Source organism: Acanthisitta chloris, unplaced genomic scaffold (genome assembly GCF_000695815.1).
Source record: "Acanthisitta chloris isolate BGI_N310 unplaced genomic scaffold, ASM69581v1 scaffold16711, whole genome shotgun sequence".
In the NCBI taxonomy this organism is placed as follows: domain Eukaryota; kingdom Metazoa; phylum Chordata; class Aves; order Passeriformes; family Acanthisittidae; genus Acanthisitta; species Acanthisitta chloris.
Window position 1 is genome coordinate 40,152 of NW_008654510.1, and position 20,595 is coordinate 60,746.

Here is a 20,595-nt window from a genome sequence, read left to right on the forward strand (position 1 = left end):
TTTTCTGAATGCTAAATATCTTTAAGTCAAGTAGATAACCAATGTGCATTTGACCTCAGGTAGTGTTTTTTCTTGGGGGCTTTTTTTTTAATTTATTTAGGAGTGAAACCCAGAACTACAAATTTGGGAGTCTGAAGACAGTAAATGTATTTTGCAGAAAGATAATTATGTTCTATATTTCAAAGAATATTTATATGTAAGAAGAGTCTTGCTAAATATCTTTAAGTCAAGTAGATAACCAATGTGCATTTGACCTCAGGTAGTGTTTTTTCTTGGGGGCTTTTTTTTTAATTTATTTAGGAGTGAAACCCAGAACTACAAATTTGGGAGTCTGAAGACAGTAAATGTATTTTGCAGAAAGATAATTATGTTCTATATTTCAAAGAATATTTATATGTAAGAAGAGTCTGTATTTTTAAAAGTTTTTTTTTACAACAATTAAAAAGATTTCAAGAAATGAGTATAACACAGATGTAATCTAAGAATCAATCATTCAATCTGAATTATATCAGTTTAATATATCATATACTCTTGGAAATACCCATTTAATACATGCAACAGGTCACATAGATTAGTTCTGTTTGGTGGGTGTACTGTATAGTCAATGGTTTGTTAATGTCAAGATTTTTATTAGAGAAAAGCTGATAACTTTGTCCTAAGCTTCTTAATATCTTCCCACTTGGAAGGAGGAAAGGAGATAATTTTTCGTCCTATAGACAAGTCTGGCATGATTACAATGAAGAAAGGGGAAAAGAAAATCAGTCATTCTGATTTCAGCAGCTGAGGTGTGTTAATATGCTAGTTGAATTATTGCTTTTTATACTTGCCTGTAAATTTTAGTCTCTGAACTTGTTCTTTCTATTTATATTTCTTACAGTTCCTGCAGTTCTTTAGTGTTCTTCATCACACCATACATGTTTACTTCAATAATTGGTATTTGCCCTCTGACGTGTTGTGCCATTATTCTCCCTCAGTAGTTCAGGTTCTTTTATGTGGATCACAGTATGTTGGTACACATCAAATGCATTGTAGTTAGATTATTGAAACAATTGATCATTAGTGCAATTATCAATTAATTTTAAAATATAAATATTAATCATACTTGTTTTCTTTTAAATAATTGTTTTTCCAAATTAGAGAAATTTGAGATACATATAATGTAGACTATAGTGGCAAAACTGTAATTTTGATAATTTTGAATGAGTAATACAGTGCAGTAATTCAGTGTAGTAATGCAGTAGTTACAGTAATTTGAAGTATAAATCTTCTATACAGTTTACTTGGCCAGGGTACTTTAGAGTTGAAAGGACTGGGGCCTTGGGGAGGTGGGTAGTAAAAGACAAACTAAGATCAAATCACATAAAAAGTGAAAAATGGAATAGTATGAAAAGTGTAGTCTGATTGTTCATCTTCTAAATGGTTCTTCATATTCAAATCATTGACCTATGCAGGTCATGCTGTACTAAAAAAACTGATAAAAATTCATGTCCTCTAATGCTGACATTCATGGTGCAGAAAGTTTCTAGAAGATAGTGCTGCATCAGTCAGTGTGTTGGGTCACAGTGAAGTTTATTTTGGTAATCACTAGGTTTAGATATTTTTAATGTAAATTTCTGAAGCCAGAAATGCCATCAGATAAAAAAATAGGTTGCTATATCTTCCCCCCCCCCAAGCCCATGCCATTTGTGCAATCCCTTGAAGTAGTGATCCCTAAGATAACTAGATATCTAATACTTGTTTTGTTAGAGTTTGGAAATTCTGAATAATTAATTGCATCACATGTGTAGTGAACATGATGGGTATGCAAAAAAAAAAAAGAAACTGACTTTTATGTGAGTAGCAAGTTCAATGCATTCAGGCTGTGGATGTGCTGTGCATGTAGATCATCCTCTAGAGGAAATACAATGAATTAGACATATGGCAAAGATGAACTAGAAGTATCATGCATAATTTATCTAGCATATCTGCACATGAGCAGCAAATGTTGGAAGTCCAGAGTATATCAGACTCCTGTTTCTGTCATTAGAAATAGCAGCTGCTGCAAGTAAAGTCTGCCATCATCACATATGGAAGTTTTTAAATAATCAGTGAATTACTGGTTCTGCACAAGTCAAAATCAGTTCTACACTGTATTCCAAACAAATGTCTTGTGTCACTTCAGAAAGTAGTTAATGAATTAATTGCTTCTTATTTCTCAGATAATTTAAGTCCAGCAAATATACTTCTTGCTGAAGATCATGTGATTCTGAATCTATAACGGTTTTTATTGTCAGCTTGTATCCCTAGAGTCTGGGTCCAATGCAGAGTAAAAAATAGCATTGATTTCCATTTTCTAAATAACAGTAATGTGGTGGGAAGAATTTTGAGAGAGAAAATTTATAGGAAATATTAACTTTTCTCTCTCAGTCTTGTGAGAAAAAGGAAAAAAAGTAGGCTTGAGTCTACTTTTCTTTTTTATTTAGATATTACCAAAGAGAATCCATTGAAATTGACTTTAAATAAATGTCAGAGATGAGAAACAGAAATATAAAGGTTGTGAGGAGGTAAACACCTTCCTTTATTTTCAGAGATACTGCACATTTCTCTAAAACATGTTATATGGGCATTTATATATATAGAATACAAATGTTTAGGCTCAGTCAAATAAGCCATCTACTGTGTCCACATACTATTATATTTTTTTGGATGTCACTTAAGGGGGGCTGTACATACAATCTTGAAATAATGACTTTGATGTTATGATGCTATTTTCTGTCTCCATTAGTGGAGTGGTAGTGAATATAAAGTAAATGTTCTGGAGTCGGGAAAAGCTCTTTCAGTGTTTGAACTACTTTGAGCTACACGTAATGAAAGAAGTATATAAGGTCAGATGAGGCCCAAGATTCCATGTTTAGAATAATAGTTGGTATAGTTACTTGTAGTAATGCAAACTGAATGCCTGTTTTGCATAGAATAGTGGTGTTTTAGTAGTCAGCATTTAAAATATATTTTATACTTGATTTGAAAATTTACAAAATGTAGACAAGAAGGACAATTCCTCTACATAAATGCTGTTAGATAGCTAAAATAAAGGCATGAATTTGTGGGTTGTCAGTGTTTTAAATAGATATCCTTCACGTAGCTGTATACCCCAATGCTTCCATATTGTAGAAGCAAATTTTCCGTCTCAAAATTTGTCTCATGTAACTCCCAGGATATACTCTTTCAGTGAAGCCAGAACTGTGCCAACTGAACAATCTTTTCTTCATTCAAAATTAATTTCATTTCTGGTGTCTGAGAGCTTGTTGTACTCAAGCTTTCTAGTGAAATGATACATCTAAATATATCTTTTATAATATACATACTTAAAACATATGTACAGATGCTTTTATACCTTAGGTCCTATTTTAATGCAGTACCTAGCCCGAAGTCTTAAATGTGGTAATTGTCTGGATTAGTTCTCTCTCGCAAGTGTTTGAATGCAACATGTATGCATATGAATATGCATAAATATACATAATTACACAGTTTTTTTAAAAAAATAATTAAGACAATATTTTAATTTTATGTGCCTAAAACCGTGGCTGTAAGTGTTTGAATCTTCCTTATCTGACAAATTAACTACTTGAAAAGTGTACCTGATTCTGGCCTGTCTGTTTGCTGAATAGATGTGGCTCACACATCTGTCATGTAAAATTTCTTACCTGGACTTCTTCCATTACCAGGACTTTTCATGTCTTTCCCTCTTCAATAAAACAGTTCCAATTCTCTTATGTACAGAAAACTTTGGTCCTTCTAAATTTATAAAAAAGTTGGAGAGGGGAGGGGAGAGGAAGGGAAGGGAAGAGACACAGAGAGAGAGAGAGTTGAGGCTGTTCAGCCAGGAGAAGAAAAGGCTTTGGGGAGACCTTAGACCTTGCAGTACCTAAAGGGATCCTACAAGAGAGCTGGATATATTTTTGACATGAGCCTGTAGTGATATGACAAGGGGGAATGGCCTTAACCTGACGGAGGGTGTATTTGGTTTAGATACTAGGAAGAAGTTCTTTATTCTGAGGGTTGTTTCCTAGAGAAGATGTGGATGCAACATAACTGGAAGTGTTCAAAGCCAGGCTGGATGGGGCTTTGAGCAAAAATGTTCTAGTGGAATGTGGCCCTGACTAAGGCAGGGGATGGGGTGAGGTGTAAACTTAGATTATCTTTAAAGTCCTTTCCAACCCAAACCTTTCTATGATTCTATGATTCTAATTACTTGTATTAAAGTAGTTTGAACAGGAAAGAAGGCATGAATGGTATTGAGTAGAAATCCCAGGGTAGATGCCTAAATTTTAAGATTTTCAGGGTTTTTGACATGATCTCTGATTTGATATCACACAGCTCTGATGCTCCTGTTTATGTTTAATCAGGTCACATGATCAAAAATTCATTCAGGATTATCAGAGACTTATGTGAATAGATGCTTGCCTGCATTCCTTCTCCCCAAAAAATAAGGAATACAAAGGAAGAAACTTGCTGTCTTTATGTATAAATGTAAAACAAATATATAAACCTAGAAGCCATATGTATTTAAAGTAGCGTTAAAAAATTTTAAGATTGTCCTTGCATTATATCACTGGACAGAGGGTTACATCAAATAGCATTTATTGATGTTCAATTAGTAAGTTTGGTCTCTGATCATTTTGATTTCCTTGATCTTAGTTTTCAGTTTTATTTATGGAGTGATTCTGAAATGGATTGAAGGAAGGGGCATAAAGGAAGCTTAAGGTTCACATTTGGTTTAGTTACTGCAGTATTATTCTCCAAAGCATTATAGAATCTTATCACTACCTTCCTATTACATTGGTATGCCTCCTCAAGAGTACCCTACTTTATTGGACTAGTCTAGTTTCTTGGCTGTTCAGAAATATGAGAACATACTAGTCTGTATTTGGTTATTTGTTGCATTATGACAACTGAATTATTTGTCTTGAGAGAAATGGGCATACCAAAGTTTAAACTCATCTCATGAGAAAGTAGTAGGTATCCTGGGCCAGATGAATTGAGCTCCTCAAGCGTGAGCTCTTTGTGGGCTACCTTAGATGTGTACAGCTACACTGTATGCTGCCATGAATCCATCCTCTGAGACTTCTCAAAAGTGAAATCCACTTTCACTACTTACTGTCATGTGCATGACATGCAAAATAATGCATAGTTTACCAAGTATGAAATAATACATTTATTGGGTAGGGTATTATTTTGTGATCATGGGATTGTTTTTATGTGTGTACATACATTTGCAGTCTGACACATAGTTTAGTGATGGTCCGTATGGACCAAATAAATTTCTATAACTTCTTCTTCACAGTGTATTCAGAAACTACTGTTCAATAAATCATCATACAACCCTCAGATAAAAGCAAAATTCTTCTCTTGTAGGGTAAAGATTCCTCAGAGAACTGGAATTGCTTGCTTTCCTAGTGGTACTTAATAGCCCTGGCAAAATGATGCAAATGATTATAAAAATCTTTGCATCTTTTAAATGTTTTTACCCAGGCACTCTTATAGCTATTTTAATTTCCACCTTAGATCTTGTGAACTCTTTTTGTGCCCATAAACTATGGATATGCCACTCACTTGTTTGAGAATGAGTAGAAACAAACAAAAAATCTAAGGCAGTCGTCCTTTTATAGTGTGTTATGATGATTTCTGAAAAGAAAGGACAAACAACTCTCTAACCAGAGCATTTAAACCCATCCCAGCACCCGAGATCATATATTAGAGCCTACTTCCATTTTACTTGGGTGCTGGATGAATAACTATGCCTGTCATCTGGTTCTTGAGGAGTTATACTGATCCTCGAAGAAAGCCAAAAGAAGGTTCCAGCTGTACTGCAACATTCATATTTATATAGAAATGGCATCTTAAAAAGCTCAGACAATGACAAGAGAGCATTGTTGTTATTCCAGTATGACTCTAGTGTGTGAAGTTGCCGTTCTTGGGTCTATCACTTCCACTGAGGATAGGATTGCTTACGGACTTAAATTAATTTGTGTGTGGGGGGAAGGCTTCTGCTACTAATAGTTAAAAAACCCTAAACCAACTAGCATTTTGTGGCAACAGATATGTTCTGCTTCTTCAAGTAATGTATTTCCCAGAAGAATTATCAATGTTTATAAATTAAATTGCAATGATACACAAGGAAATTTACATTTTGCCTCTTAAGATAAAAGCATCTCCATATTTATAAGAAAAATATGGTGTCTTCCATCAGAAGTGTAAAAATATTTATCAGCATATCCTATATCCTATAAATTGTCTTTCTTAGTAGTACACTGTTTTTCCCAAACCTTGTTCTGCTCTTGTGTATTTATTTATAAAAAGATGCCAATAATATTTTGCTGCTTTGGTATTTATGCAGGTTCTTGTAAGGTTCTTTGAATATCCACTGATTTTCTGTAAGAAGTTAATGGCTATAAAAATTACTTGATTATGTGTCTTCTCATATTAACTTCTCCTAGACCCAGTTCCCTTAATCTATGCTGTCTACACCAGCAGTATTTGCTTGTAGCCAACATAAACCATCTTTTCCCATGTATTTTTTTTAAATATCTATATTCTATAAAGCCATTTATATATATTGTACCTAAAATTAACCTATAGTTAAAATTTAAAGATTTTCAGGAGGTCCCTTTTAGTGGATGGTTCATGGCTCACACATAAGATGCACTTAGGAAACTGAAAGGCAAATTTCCTTGTGGTGTTCTTGCTTTATTCTTGATTACATTTTTTAAAAATATCTATTAAGTTTTGGGTTTATTCTCTTTTAGTAGTTGTTTTCTTTCAGAGACCGCAAGATTTGCCTGGATTAGTTGGCAAGATAATCCAGGCCAAAAGCCAGCCCAAAATAAGGACTTGTACAGAAACAGATCAGCTGTGGTCTTAGCTAGCTCCCTTCCATATCATTCTTTGCAAATAACAGTTTTCAAGCTAGAAAGAAGACAGCTGCAGAACCCATGACAGAACAATAGACTGTATTTTATTTCCTGTATTCAAATATCTTTTTTTTTTTTTTAATGGAGAAAGCAGGGGATGGACTCTACTCTTTCTCAACACAGAAAATGCATCAACTGCTTTTGGAGCAAACACTTATAATAATTTTCATTTTCCAGGTTCCATAAATGTGTGACAATGTTTTACACAATTATATGGTGCATGGAAATAAACGGTTTTGGCCATATTTTTTTCTTTTGTTATGCAGGAGAAAAGTGAAGTTCTACATCTCACTTCTTTCCTTTGTAGGGTATACAAATTGGTCTCAATATGTATTTTTGTAAATTGCTTCCCACCAAAGGTACACAATCTGAGCTTCTTAGGTAGCCAGAACACTAATTTATATATACTTCCACGATAAAATTTGTCAAATGAAATGAAATATTTTAGACTGTATTGCCTGATACATGTTTTTGTTTGTTGTTTGTTTTTTTTTTAACTAGTGAAAAAGGCCATAGATTTTAAATCTAGAGGATTTAAATTGTTTCCAGGGAAAGACAACAGCAACAAGTTTTCTATCTGTGAGTGTACTACTTTTTTGTTACTTTTTCTAGTGCAAGAGTGAAGTTTGTGCTGTGTTTGTGTGTTTTCAAAATTGTTTATGCATTTCTGATAATATAACCAGTTTCTCCAGTCTGCATGGTGAATTTTTAAATATGGTTCTACTCTAAAGGCAACCTTTCTATAAATCTGGCATTGTAAAAGGATGTGTTATTTGGTCAGTAATTTCACACTAAATTTACAGTATTTGCAAAGAAATAATTTTTCAGCCTCCCAAGTGTCAGCTGAAAATTTAGCTGTGAACAGGAGATCTGTTCTTTTAATTGAACATTAGTACTAGCATCAAAAGTCTGTACAAACCAAAGCCTGTCCTCATTTACAAATGTACAACCACGTATTTTTTTCAAGACACATATGAGGTCATTTTTTGAAATTTGTTTTTGATTCATGAAGTTTGACATTTTTAACTGATTAACTAACTAGTTTAAAAATTTCTGGAGATGCTTAGGTTTTAATTACAGAAAACAGAAACTGAACATGCTCAACATCTCAGAGGACCAAGTCCTGATTATATCATAAGGAGAAGTCAGGCAACTTTTTAGCACAAATGAAATAGGTGTGTCTCTAAATACATTAAAGAGGTTACTTTTGCAAAAGTATGTGCCATTTTTATAGAGATCATTTTGGACTAGAACCACATTTTAAATATTTAGAAATAAATAAAATGGACTAAATGTTTATCCCATGTCTGATTATACTACATTTCATTATTCTTCGCAGGAGTGAAAGGACTTGCTTTTGAAGCTCCTTAGGTTGGACATGTTTGCACTAATTGTTTTGGATAAAGTGTCAGTAGTGGACCCAGTTCCCAGAATTTAGCAGTACATTTTCGCATAAGTTTTAATTTTTGGTGCTAGATTTTAAACTGTCAACATATTAGATGTAAGTTGAGGTTTTATTATAGAAAGATGTCTTCAAGCAGCAAGACACTTTCACTTTTGCCATGTCAGAAAAATAAGGCAAACCAAAATTCTGTTCCATTTTTGCAATGTATCATATTGCCATATTCAACTTTTCTGTAAACTGCATCACCTAAATAGTTCTGTAAGGCATTTCTGGTTTTTTCAAACTTTGTATTATGATATTTTAAAATAAGTATTCTCTTATGCATATTGAGTAAATAGAAAGTAGGATGATTATATGACAAGAAATAACAGTAAGATAAGTGCAGTAGTGTTTATAAAGTACATCACTGAGGTCTGTTTGATGGCCCATCTGTGCTTATATAATTATAAATGAGATTAGTGCTAATTGTTAAGTTTTCTTCTACATAATCATTAATAGAAATTCCATATTTAAAATGAAGTGCCATACACATGTGGTATCCGATGTGATTGTTATGAAAATAGTGATGAAATTTATCACTATATTTTTGAACGTCTTTATATAATTTCATACATTATGATATTGTATATATTCTACTTGTTTCATTGATTGTGCAGAATAGATTACCTATATAAGTCAATAATAAGTGAAGGTGAAAACCCTGTTGATTTGTACATTTAGTGTTAGTAATCTTGTCATAAGTAAATAATTAAGATTTTATATTGTAATCTAGCATTTGGTTAGCTGGCCACTGTGGTAGCTGAGAAAATTGAAGAGACAATATTTCATGAGAAGCCTATGTATTTAGCTGTTGACTTTAGATAATATTCTCAGCTGGATCTCTACTTGCATTGCAATGACAGATAGGGTCACTAGAAAAGACCCAACGTCCATCATTCAACTGTTAGTGGAAATAAGAGAAGTGAATGCCTATTTTCCATTATGCCTTGTATTAGGAACACCTTTAGGAATTATCATCTAGCATTCTCATCTGTATGTCCTTTCATTATTTTGCTTTTTATTTTGATGTATCAATTATATAACATTCAATATTTAAATATACTAATGCATAGGTGATTTGCACAGACAGAGTGGTGATATTTGATATGTTTCACTTTGAAATAAGTTTGCGTCAACTTCATTTTAGAAGCATTGACCTTAACAAATGAATTCGTCGGGGGATCTGATTCAATCTGGGTTAGAACTCTGGAGTTTCTTGCTCCTAATTTCATGACCAAACTATGAATGAATGCTTTCCCTAGATGCCTTTAAGTTACTACGGGAAACCCTTTCATTGCTTATTGTCATAGGAGCATCTGGGGTGTAAACCAAAAATAAGTAGATAGATACCTCGGGAATTACATAGAGCTGTAGATATTATGTCTGTAAAAGTAACATCAATATAAAATTCATAAAATGTGCAGTTATTTTTCACGAAGAACTCAACAGAAATCAGAATGGATTTAATAATGTTTAAATGCATTTTAGATTTAAAGTCAAATCAGAAATCAGTTTAATGGTTTCTACCGATAACATTTTCTTCTGTATTTTTGCTGTTCTATGTCTTAATTTTAAAAATTTAATTATTTTATTGATTTTATTGACTTTCTTTAACATAAGCATTTATGTTTTTATTAATATTAATAGATCCATGTTTTATAATTTTAAAATGCATTTTGTAGAGTGTTTTTAGGAATTAAACTTTATACAGAAGATGTTAAAAAGCAATAGGATTTTTAAGCTTCCATTTTTGGTAGAAATTGAAGTTTATAGTAGTTCTTGTGCTTTGAAATCCGGTAGAATATTCTCTTTTAGACAACTATTTTCTCTACTACCTGTGTATGGGGAAACATAGTGTGCAAAAAAAATTAATTCTTTGAAATATTAAAATATGAATTATAAGAAATACAAATAGTTATGTTTAAATAATAATTTCATTTTTTTATAGTAAAGAATTTCTTCTTTGTGCATTGATACATGGTGCGTAGCCACATGGCACCATTATAATTTCTTTCATATTATTACCAGGCATCATGAACAATTTCCTAACTATGATTTGAATATATATTTAATATCAGAAAAGTTAAAAGACTGTCACAAAACTGAGGAAGTTCTTTTTCTCTCCTTGTTCTTAAGCATACTTCCTTTCCTTCCTGCATTGCTCAGTGAAACCTAACGGTCTACCCAAAGCTTTAGTGTCTTCTCTATATACACAGGCTACTTATGATGAGTCTGAATGTCTTATGCCTCATAATGAAGCACCCGGATAGTCCAAAGGGAAAGTTATTTCTAAATGCTTGTCCAACAAGTTCCTAAATACTAATTCCACAAGATGGCCTTGTGAAATGCAGTTTATGGAATGCACAATGTAATCATCAGAGGGAGATATATTCCAACACTGGCAGGAACTTGGGTTTCTATAGCCAATATGTTTTCATCACATGTACAAGTATTGGGGGAGAAAAAGACTGAAACCTGAAACCAGGAGGAAGAGTAATTCTGGCCCAAATGTCCCTTGAACACAGAGATCCAGATGAACAGAGGTTATCTTGGTTTGCTATTCAAGCAACCTTGGACATGCTGCAGTGTTTTTGACACAGAGGAGGGTAAATACTGTGGTTCCAGTTGACAATGAGTGATCTTGATAGGTTTCTGTGCAGTGTACGAAGTAGAGATATTTTCCTTTTAAACCTCTGCAACATTTCTATTTGGCCTTTGGCTTCCTCAGGGATACCAAACCAATTCTTCCCTTTCTGGGTGAGTAAGAAAACAAATTTCAAGGAAGGGAGTGGCCTCAAGTATTCTGAATTATAGTCTCATTAAAAGCTGAAATTTAATTAACACCCTTTAGAAATATGGTTAGAATCTACATTTTTTTATCCAGGTACATTATATTTACATTGTAATGTGGTTACCCCAATTATATGCAAACTTTTTCATTCAAGGAAAGTAAAAGTCTAATGCTATGAATCCATTGATCTGGTTCACCAGTAATAAAGATGAATAAAAGTGACTATTTTCTCTGCTCAGTATACATCTCTTGGCTTCATGCCAGCTTGAATGTTTTTTTTTAAACATTCTTCTATCAGGCCATGAATTTACCAAGTAAGAGCAGACCAACCTCCTTTGCTATTTTTTTTTTTGTTTGACTCTGCTACCTCCTGATTCAATGAGCTTCAAAAATTAAATCCAAACATTAATAGACTTATTTTTACCTAAAATTATTTTGGTAAGATACGCTTTTGAAAGCTGTAAAATTTGCAAGAAAGTATATAATGCAATGAAAAAAGAAATAAGCTGAATATGCTGAAGACTAGATTGCTACACACAAGTTTCTGGAAAAACATACAGAATGGTTCATAGGAAGTTTCTCTCTGAAGATCCATTTTAGTTTTTTGTAAGATAAATGTATGCAAATCAAACTGACATTTTGAGTTTACCTTCAGATCACCATATTTTGGGAATATCTACATTTTCAATACTGATTAAGGACAATTCTCTCAGCAGGAGCTTATGCATTCAAGTTTTATTGTAATTCAAGGAGAAAAGGTCAGCTCTTAGTGGAGATGACATTTATTAGCTTATGTTCGGTATAAAATCTTATACCCCTAAACCTGGTGAACACTCCTTTAAATGTTAATGTTTCTAAAGGAATAGTAATAACATTTCCATATGGATTCACTAATATTACAAGCAAAGAAAAGAGCTGATTAGTACATCTTATAAAAAACTTGTTACTTTGGGGGAAAAAATCAGAAAACACATGCTTGGTTTGTTATAGTGAGGAGAAATTTGTGTTGAAACTAGGTTATATGGGTGAACATATTCTGTAGAAATATACTTTTTCATATTTGTTAATTGCTTAACTCTGTATTTCCTAAAAACTATATTATTTTATCTTTTTTGTTTATTTTATTTTGTTTTTGTTTATGTTTCTGTTTTTTTCAGTAAATGAGGGAGGTATTAAACAGGCGTCCAATTTGTGTCCAGATCCTGGAGAACCAGAAAATGGAAAACGGATAGGCTCAGATTTTAGGTAAAATATAAACACTACCATTGTATCATTTCTCTAATTCTGAACTTGGAAAATGCTTATGTTACAAATGTGTTACTGTTGTTGACTACCCTTTCAATACTGATCTTCTCAGTAAAAAGTGAATTAGAATTCTGTATAGAATTATGGAATGCAATATAGCCGGTACTTAGTATGTACAGATAAAATACCTACTTGGAAGAGTGCATATATCTCTGATAATCTGGGAGAAATTCTATTGAAGGTAAGTAAAAGTAATTTTCTCATGCATATACTGTATTAGGTTTACAAATATTGAGTATATATGTGGCACTGGAGGTTTTTGTGAAGCACAAAACAAAACTGAATGCAACACAAGAAGAATAATGAAACCTTAGAGAAGAGATTTCAGAGATTATAGAAATGTTAATTGGAATCTAATATTATTTTATTTCAATATAAAAATATTGCATTTTTGACAATATGTTTTTCAAGAGCCCAGAATTTTGATATATGCAGTTATATTTCCCTAGTAGTCCTCAGAGTGGCTTAGCACTCTTAATACAGAATAATTTTTTAAGTAATTTTTATATTATCCTCTATTCTCAGCTGTCTTTGAAATTCCTTATTTTGTAGGGCAAAAAAAAACTTTCAGTACTCCTTCAAAACATTTTATGGCTTTTTGTCAGTGAACATATAGGACTCCTACTGTCAGGATCAGCAGTGGTTGATGAGCAGAGAGACACATATACAGACCTTTTTGAAAATGTTTTGAATTAATTTTAATATCTTTTCTATCTGATTTCTTTCCTTTTCAGTTATTGAACATTTATTTTTAAAAGGGCTGAACATGCATATTATTTCATATTTTATATATAGACATTTTACAATGTTTAAAAAGAATAAATATAAAGTCATGATCTTGTTTCACATCATATGCTAATTTCACATTATCATTATGTTTCCAGATCTCTTCATCTAAATGAGGAAACAAAATAGGAAGTAATAAGCAGAAAGGAAATTGTTAATTTTTACATTAATTGGTTTTATTGCATTCAGGTTTGGTTTTTATATTTATTTTTTCTTTTACATATCACACAGCACATTTCTAAACATTTGAAAATAATAACTGCTAGAGTAATCTGGGAGATGAGCAAAGACTTCTTGAAATTATGACACTTCATTCTTTTGCATAACTTATTGTACTTTTTTTGGTGTGTTTTCTTTTGTCTTTTCTCCTTGTAATCAAGCAGAACATAGAATTGAGAATGACATCCTTAGTAAACGTTCTAGCTAGCAGTCAGTTAATTATTGTTATTTCTCATAGTTATTATAGTTTCTCTGGTTTTGAGGAAAGAGGAAGTTCAAGGTGCATCAGAGAAAGCTTTATAATTGATTTTAAAAAAATGTCATTTCTGATATCAGCTGGCAAAAAACCCTTGTCATTTTCAGAGAGATAAAAATAAATTAACTGCATTTAACTGTCATGCTTTCTTAGACCAGTTTTTTGAATTTTAACTTCAGAAATATGGTTGAGAGTGAAAGCCTTTGACAGAAAACTACCAGTCCTTTTCTAGTGTTATCTCTGCAAGTGATCGCTGAAAGACCAAGATTATTCGAGTTAAACCTATTTGAGAGGAAGATATGATGATAATGATGCCCTCATCATTCTTTTTGGACCAAATTATTAGGATTTAATTTAACATTATTTTTCACTATACACTGTGATGATGTGACTATCAAACTTTCCTATTTCAAATAAATGTATGAGAAAATAAAAGCAGAATGTATTCAAATTACTAAACAGTAGTATACAAGATGTACCAGACATCAGAGTCAATATATTTTATAGTGTTTCTTTTCCCCAGTTTCTCACTAATCTCAGTGACTTTCTTCTCTTTGAGAAAAAAAACAAATCCAAATTATCTGTGAGGGAAGATCAGCTTTTCTGTCAACTCCCATGAATGTGATACTTAATGCTTATATGTATAGCATACTGATAAATCCAATCCCTTTATAATGGAAAAATAATTAGTATGTTTCTAATGAAAGTGAAAGAACATGGCTCATACATGCAGTAGCCACTGAAAGTGAAAAGAGAGAAAGTGAAAAGATTTGTTCAGTTTAATGACATTTTTAGTGAGCAAAAAACTCCAGCATAAATAAACTTCGGTTCAAAACAAAATAAAAAAAGATATATTATTGTGCTCTTGGTCTTATGTGGTGTAATTCTTGGGGGCCAAGATGTTTATTTTGGTGAGGAAGTATTTTTTGCCTTCCACCAAAGAATGTGTTTTCAGATTAAATTGAACTTTGCTTTTTTATTCTTTTCTATCCTTATTTTGATCAATTCTTGACACTTGTATGGAAAAAAACAAAGGAAAGCAAACTACAAAACTCAATAAATTAGCATTTCACTGATCTTGTTCTTAAGAGCAGATTCTAGAAACAAGTCTAAAATCCTCTGATTTTATGGGCAGTCTGCTTGCTTCAAGGTTTCTCTAACAGGTTGATTACAGAGCAATAATCGTTTCTGAAAGCACAGGCTTCTCAATACCCTCAGTACCACCTCAAATTTATGCTCAAATACTGTCTCCAACTAATTTAATGCAGCTAAATATTTGAATTTTCATCGTTCAGTTTCTTTCAAGATAGAAACAATCTGGTCTGGATAATCTTATTTAAATAAATCCAGTTTGGTGCAGCATCTCTTTAATAGGCAGGTGTACTCTGAGTTTAGCTCTCAGAATAAAAAACAAATCAGAAAGGACTAGTTTCCTTTGAAAAGATTCTTTCCACTATTTTGTGGTAGCCTATCTTTAAAATGCAAAAACATTGCATTTGGAAATAGTGGGAAGACATATACCCACACATGCGCACAATTTCTAGCCACTTTGTTGGCAGGTAATAATTACTTACTCTTTTGGTTATATTCCTCAAACATATTAGGGATAAATAAGGTGGTTTCCTATCTAAGGCTTGTAAAATGTCTTATGAATGTGAATGTTGAGATTTGTGCTTCTAAAGAGCAACACTGGTGCACATTAGTGATATACATACTTTATCCCTAGTTGAACACTTCACACATTGATAAAACATCATGCAGTGAACCAAAGCAGACTAAAAGTTTTCATCATACTTAATAAAATTCCTTTTTGATTTAACCTGGTTTCAATTTTTGCCCTTATCATAATGGTTGTTCAGTTGATTCATAAGCTTCCCAAGTAGAAATATTCTAAGTCCTTAAAAATAAATACGACAGTGAAAGAACATTGAAATGTTTACATTTAGTTGAAAACATATAGTACTATTGAAAATCTTTTCCAGGTTGTCTTATATCTTATACTTAACCTTTCCTGTCTTGAGGTCACTCTCTCTGTAATGAAGGAAATAGCTTTACTTTAAGCTTGTGGGGCTGTTTCCTTTCTGAAAAGGAAGTGAAAATTCCAATTACAATACCTTAATTTTAAAACACAGTATTTTGAAGAAGGGTTTAGTTCTATCTTTATTAAGATAAATCAAAATCAAATTTCGGCTCAATTAAATCTATTTTAGAGACAAACATGCTCTTGTCATGCCTCTTTAGTTTTCTTCAAATGTGAAGGTGTAGGTTTGGTAGCATTTTATTGCAGTTTCTCTCCTGTTCAGATTATAAACACTATCTGCTCTCAGCACTCTTGCATGTTCTTACATAGTTCTTACACAGGCTTAGAAAATCTGTAATGCAGGCTCTAAAACAAACTGCAGGATTTCATGACATTTTTTGGGACCTGGAACTCCATGTTCACCCTTTTCGATATTTTTCTAATGTGAAAATTCTCTATGGTTATATCTTGCCATTTTAAAGGCTTCATTTCTGATGCTAGATTCCTATTTGAGCATAATAGGCTTTTGCAGGTTGAAATAAAGTCAAGATGACTTACAGGTGCCAGCTTTTCCTGTACTGAGAAAAATATTTTACCTCAGAAAAAAAACTTGCCTTCATGGAAGTTTCTTAAAATTTTAGGTGCACTAGTGATCATTCTGTTGGAATTTCCAACAGTTTATTTTACTTTAACTTTCATACTGTAAAATACACATCTTTTCCATGAGTGTCCAGTTTTAAAGTCAATGCCATTATGGAAAACATGAGAAAGATGTAATAGATAAAGAGAAAAGTTTTACATGTGATCTTGTAGCCATTTTTTAATCTTTTTCTTTTTTTAAATTTTGGAGTTTGGCAGGCTTTTTTTCTTTGTTTATAGTGGAACAATCATATCCAGATTGAATTATACTTGGACAGGTATTTTATTATGAGACAAACATGTTCCCTCACCACCATACCAAAGTTCTGTCTTCATGAAATGACTTAATGAGTCCATCTCCATCCCTCTATCTCTGCAGTGTGGTCCAACGAGTATTTTAAGATGAGATTCTGATCAAACTTGGATTATAACAAAGTAGTGAATGCTGTCAGACAGACACAAAGATGTTAGTGTGGTCTCAACAATAATGATTCTGTTGAGACAAGGAAGCATATGAAGTTTGTATTAAGGACAATTTATTTTACCAGTGGGTTGAATTACAGGATAAATAAAGATAATATCTTCTTTCAAAACATTGGACTTAATATTGCAGATGCAGCCTCTCCAGTTGAGTAATAATTTCACTTGATCTGCTGCCACAACTTCTAATGCTGTGTATATAGTTTGCTTTATTCAGGATGAAAATACATTACTGATCAGTAGTGCAGAACTTTGTGCCTCTGCTGGTTGAGTTTCATGAAGTTTTGTTGGCCCAGTGCTGAACTTTCTCAGATGTCTGGCTTAAAGCCACTTTTCCTGCTTTAGTATGATCCATAGATTTGCTGGCAGTTCATTTTGTCTCACCATCAAGGTTGAGGATGAAAATATTAAACAGCGTAAGATCACATATTGACTTCCTAATGCTCAGCTTATTACTGACCAGCAGCTGAATATAATGCTGGTGATTCCTACTCTTTGAGCACAGCTGCCAGGCCAATTTTGAATATACCTATTCTGTATATATTCTGTCACCTCTCAAAAGATACTGCTGAAGAGGTGCTGTCAATAACCTTGATGCTGAGCCTTGTTATATTGAACACTATTATGTCTACCACTGGTCCATGTAGCCAGTCATTTAGTCATAGAAACAATTGAGTTGATCACATATAATTCAGCTTTCAAAACTCTGTGTAAGTGCATTTTTCTCTTCATGCTTTCCTAGAGCACGTGTTTTTCTTCCAGAAACTGATGCAAGGTTCCTAGCTTCTCTTTCAAAAAAAATGTTAGCCTTTCTACAGTCAGTAGGATCTTCTCCTCGTCACCATACTTTTTCTTAGATGATACCAACATTGCTTAGAATCAGTCAAACTTTTCAGCACCTTTTGGTGAAAGCTGTCTGTCCCTCTGCCTTTGAATACTGACATCTTCTTTACCTGGTGCTCTCCAGTATTGGCTGTCCCTCTTCTTTGCAAATCATGTTGGTACATGCAGATGCTTAGGAACACGTGTTGTAGAAATGGATGCAGAAAAGGCACTTAGCAATTCTGCCTTTACTGTATTGGATTTCAGCACAAGGTTGCCTCATACATTTATTAATGAACCAACATTGTATATGAACTTCCTTCAGTGACTAATATACCCACAGAAGCTCTTTTGATTACTAATGTGCTTTACCAGCCTTAGCTTTGGCTAGGGTCTGGTCCAAAGAGTCCAATTTAGTCACCCAGGGACCACTGAATTAGTAGCTCCAGTTCAGAAAATTCATTAATCATGAATGATTGAAATCCAGTAATGATCAGAAGAAGAACTATAAATGTTTGCTGTATTCTAAAGATTTTCTCTAAGGATTTACTTTTCATCACACTCAGTGTGAACATACCGGACTAAATGTAACCAGTCTGGCCTTTGGCTGCATCTAGACAATTTTGTTTGTTTGCTTAGTGTTTCCTGTTTAAATCAGTCCATGGTTAGTCAAAGCAAATATATTTCCATGTTATTTTTCTTCAGGTGGTCCTTTTATTTTAAATAATCAAAGGGGTTCAGATTTTCTCAACGTGGCTTTCTAAAGCAGATATATTACTGTGAAGATGTACTCTTGAGGAAGATATTCTTGTCTTCCCAATTGCTACCTTTTGAATTTTCCTAACAATATAGTCCCTGCAGTAGCTGAGTATAATTTTTAACATTAGTGATAGATCATCTTTCAGTGTCACAACTTTGAAATTGCCTTCAACTCTGTGCTCTGCCTTGTAGCTCTTTTTCCTCAGTCGCATATAGAAGCTTTTTAGCCTTGCCTTGCAACAGCCTTTACATTAGGTTTGCTTTTTCATTTTCTTCAGTTTTTCACTTTTATATCTTCCTCTGTTTTTCATGGACTTTGCAACTCTTCTTTATCCTTTCTTTCACAAACACTCTTATTTCTCATCAGAACAGGATCTGCTTTTGAAATAGCTTATAGAGCTGTTACTCACTATCAGTTTCTCCTTTTCTGTCTGTTCAGGTGACTATATCGTCTTTCATGTCCTCATTTCTTTATATCTCTGTAAAGCCCAGGTACTCCCCAAATTTCATCAGCTGTATTGTGCTGACACCATTCCTTTCTAAACATCTAGCATTTCTAACTTCCTTAAATTATGTTTGTTCTATTAAGTATCAGTTGACTTTAGTAACTATAGCAATCATAGATGCATTTGAATTGATTACCTAACAAAAGTTAATCTCTAGAATATGTGCTCTGTCTTTGTATGTTGAATGATTGCAACACTAAAATCCCCTTCTGTAAGGAAAGAAAAACTGGGCTGATTGAATGTAAATGTAAATCTAGGCAGAATTCTTTGAAATCAATGACTCTGTGATCTGATTTTTTTATATGTTTGAGTAAGAATGAAATGCCCTGCTACTATTCAGTATTGATGGTATGTATATGAATTTCTCAATGACCAAACTGTTAGGGAACTGTACCAAAACACAAAGAAGCCCAAAAACCTCAAGTAATTCCTTGTCTGCATAGACAATTAATTGAAAAAGCTATATTCTTCAGTTAAAGAAGAATTGGTAGAGAAAATCAAACTGTACATAACTTTGAGGTAGTCAGATTTCTGGATTTATTTTTAAAAGCCTCATGTACAGATACATATGTATACAAAATCATTGGGAAATGACAATGAAATACAATGGCAATGACAAATGTCATTATAGAATAATTTACTTCAACATGCTGTTTGATTTTATATGGGGACTTTCCTTATTCCCCTGTGAATAAGGATTACTCTTCTGTTTTCACAGAATATCACCACATCTATATTTAGTTATGTTATGAGTGGGTATTTTTGCCCTAGTGCTTTATACATAGTAACAGCCATAGTATTAGCTGTGCCTAGACTAGGGAATACCATTAGTCATGTAACTTGTTTTAGGTATTATATATAAACGAAACATCTGTTAATAGTAGGCCATCTAAAGATAAGGATAACTAAGGAAAATGGATTTGTTCTTTTCTACTTTTACGACGTTTTCCTTTTGGACACCTTTTCAAAAGATTTTGTTGTGTTTCTTGTTGTAAAGTGCTCATCTTGATTATATGGATGCAAGTATCTATGGAATCACTGGAGTTTGGTAAAGAATCCTCTATGTGTTTTTTCTGCAACGATTCATCACAGTTTTAATACCAAAACAGAAAGTTTTATCAGTACCCACTAGGAGGGTGACATAAGCAATGATACTCCTCCAAATTTCACTTCTTAAATATCCTTCACTACCAAATACAACCATACATGAGGTTTTCAAAATACTAATTCTTAGCTTAATTCACTCTTATCAGAATTTTTAAAATAACATCTTGGCTTTATTGTTTTGGGTTTATTCCTTCTAAAACAGGGAGGAAGAGTGTTTCCTAAATGCTTTTAGTTTTTGTCTCAAGTGTAAGGCAACACGCTGAATTGCAGATGTATGATTCTTCCTCATCAGTCTTATATAAGGAATAGGATAATTAATAACATCATCTTTTAATTAAAAAATGTAACAATAATAATTTCACAACTGATAAGGTATCAGGTGCTTTCTGAAGACCTTCGTGACACTGCAACTTGTCCACAGTCACATTTTATAGAAATACTTTATAGTTGTGAAAGACAAGCCTTTAAGAACAGCATATTGAAATTATGAAGTGTATGATAGTGATGTCAA

At 33.0% G+C, this 20,595-nt stretch overlaps 1 protein-coding gene across 1 annotated transcript in view; it reads left to right on the forward strand.

Moving 5' to 3' along the window:
* Positions 1–20,595, forward strand: part of LOC103810646 (CUB and sushi domain-containing protein 3-like) — a gene marked incomplete at both ends in the record, with an annotated part of 51,714 nt that overhangs the window by 29,762 nt on the left and 1,357 nt on the right. Inside the window, 2 exons of the mRNA XM_009083558.1 lie at positions 7,452–7,529; positions 12,343–12,430. Coding sequence (XP_009081806.1) covers positions 7,452–7,529; positions 12,343–12,430 — 166 coding nt within the window. The remainder of the gene's footprint in view (positions 1–7,451; positions 7,530–12,342; positions 12,431–20,595) is intronic.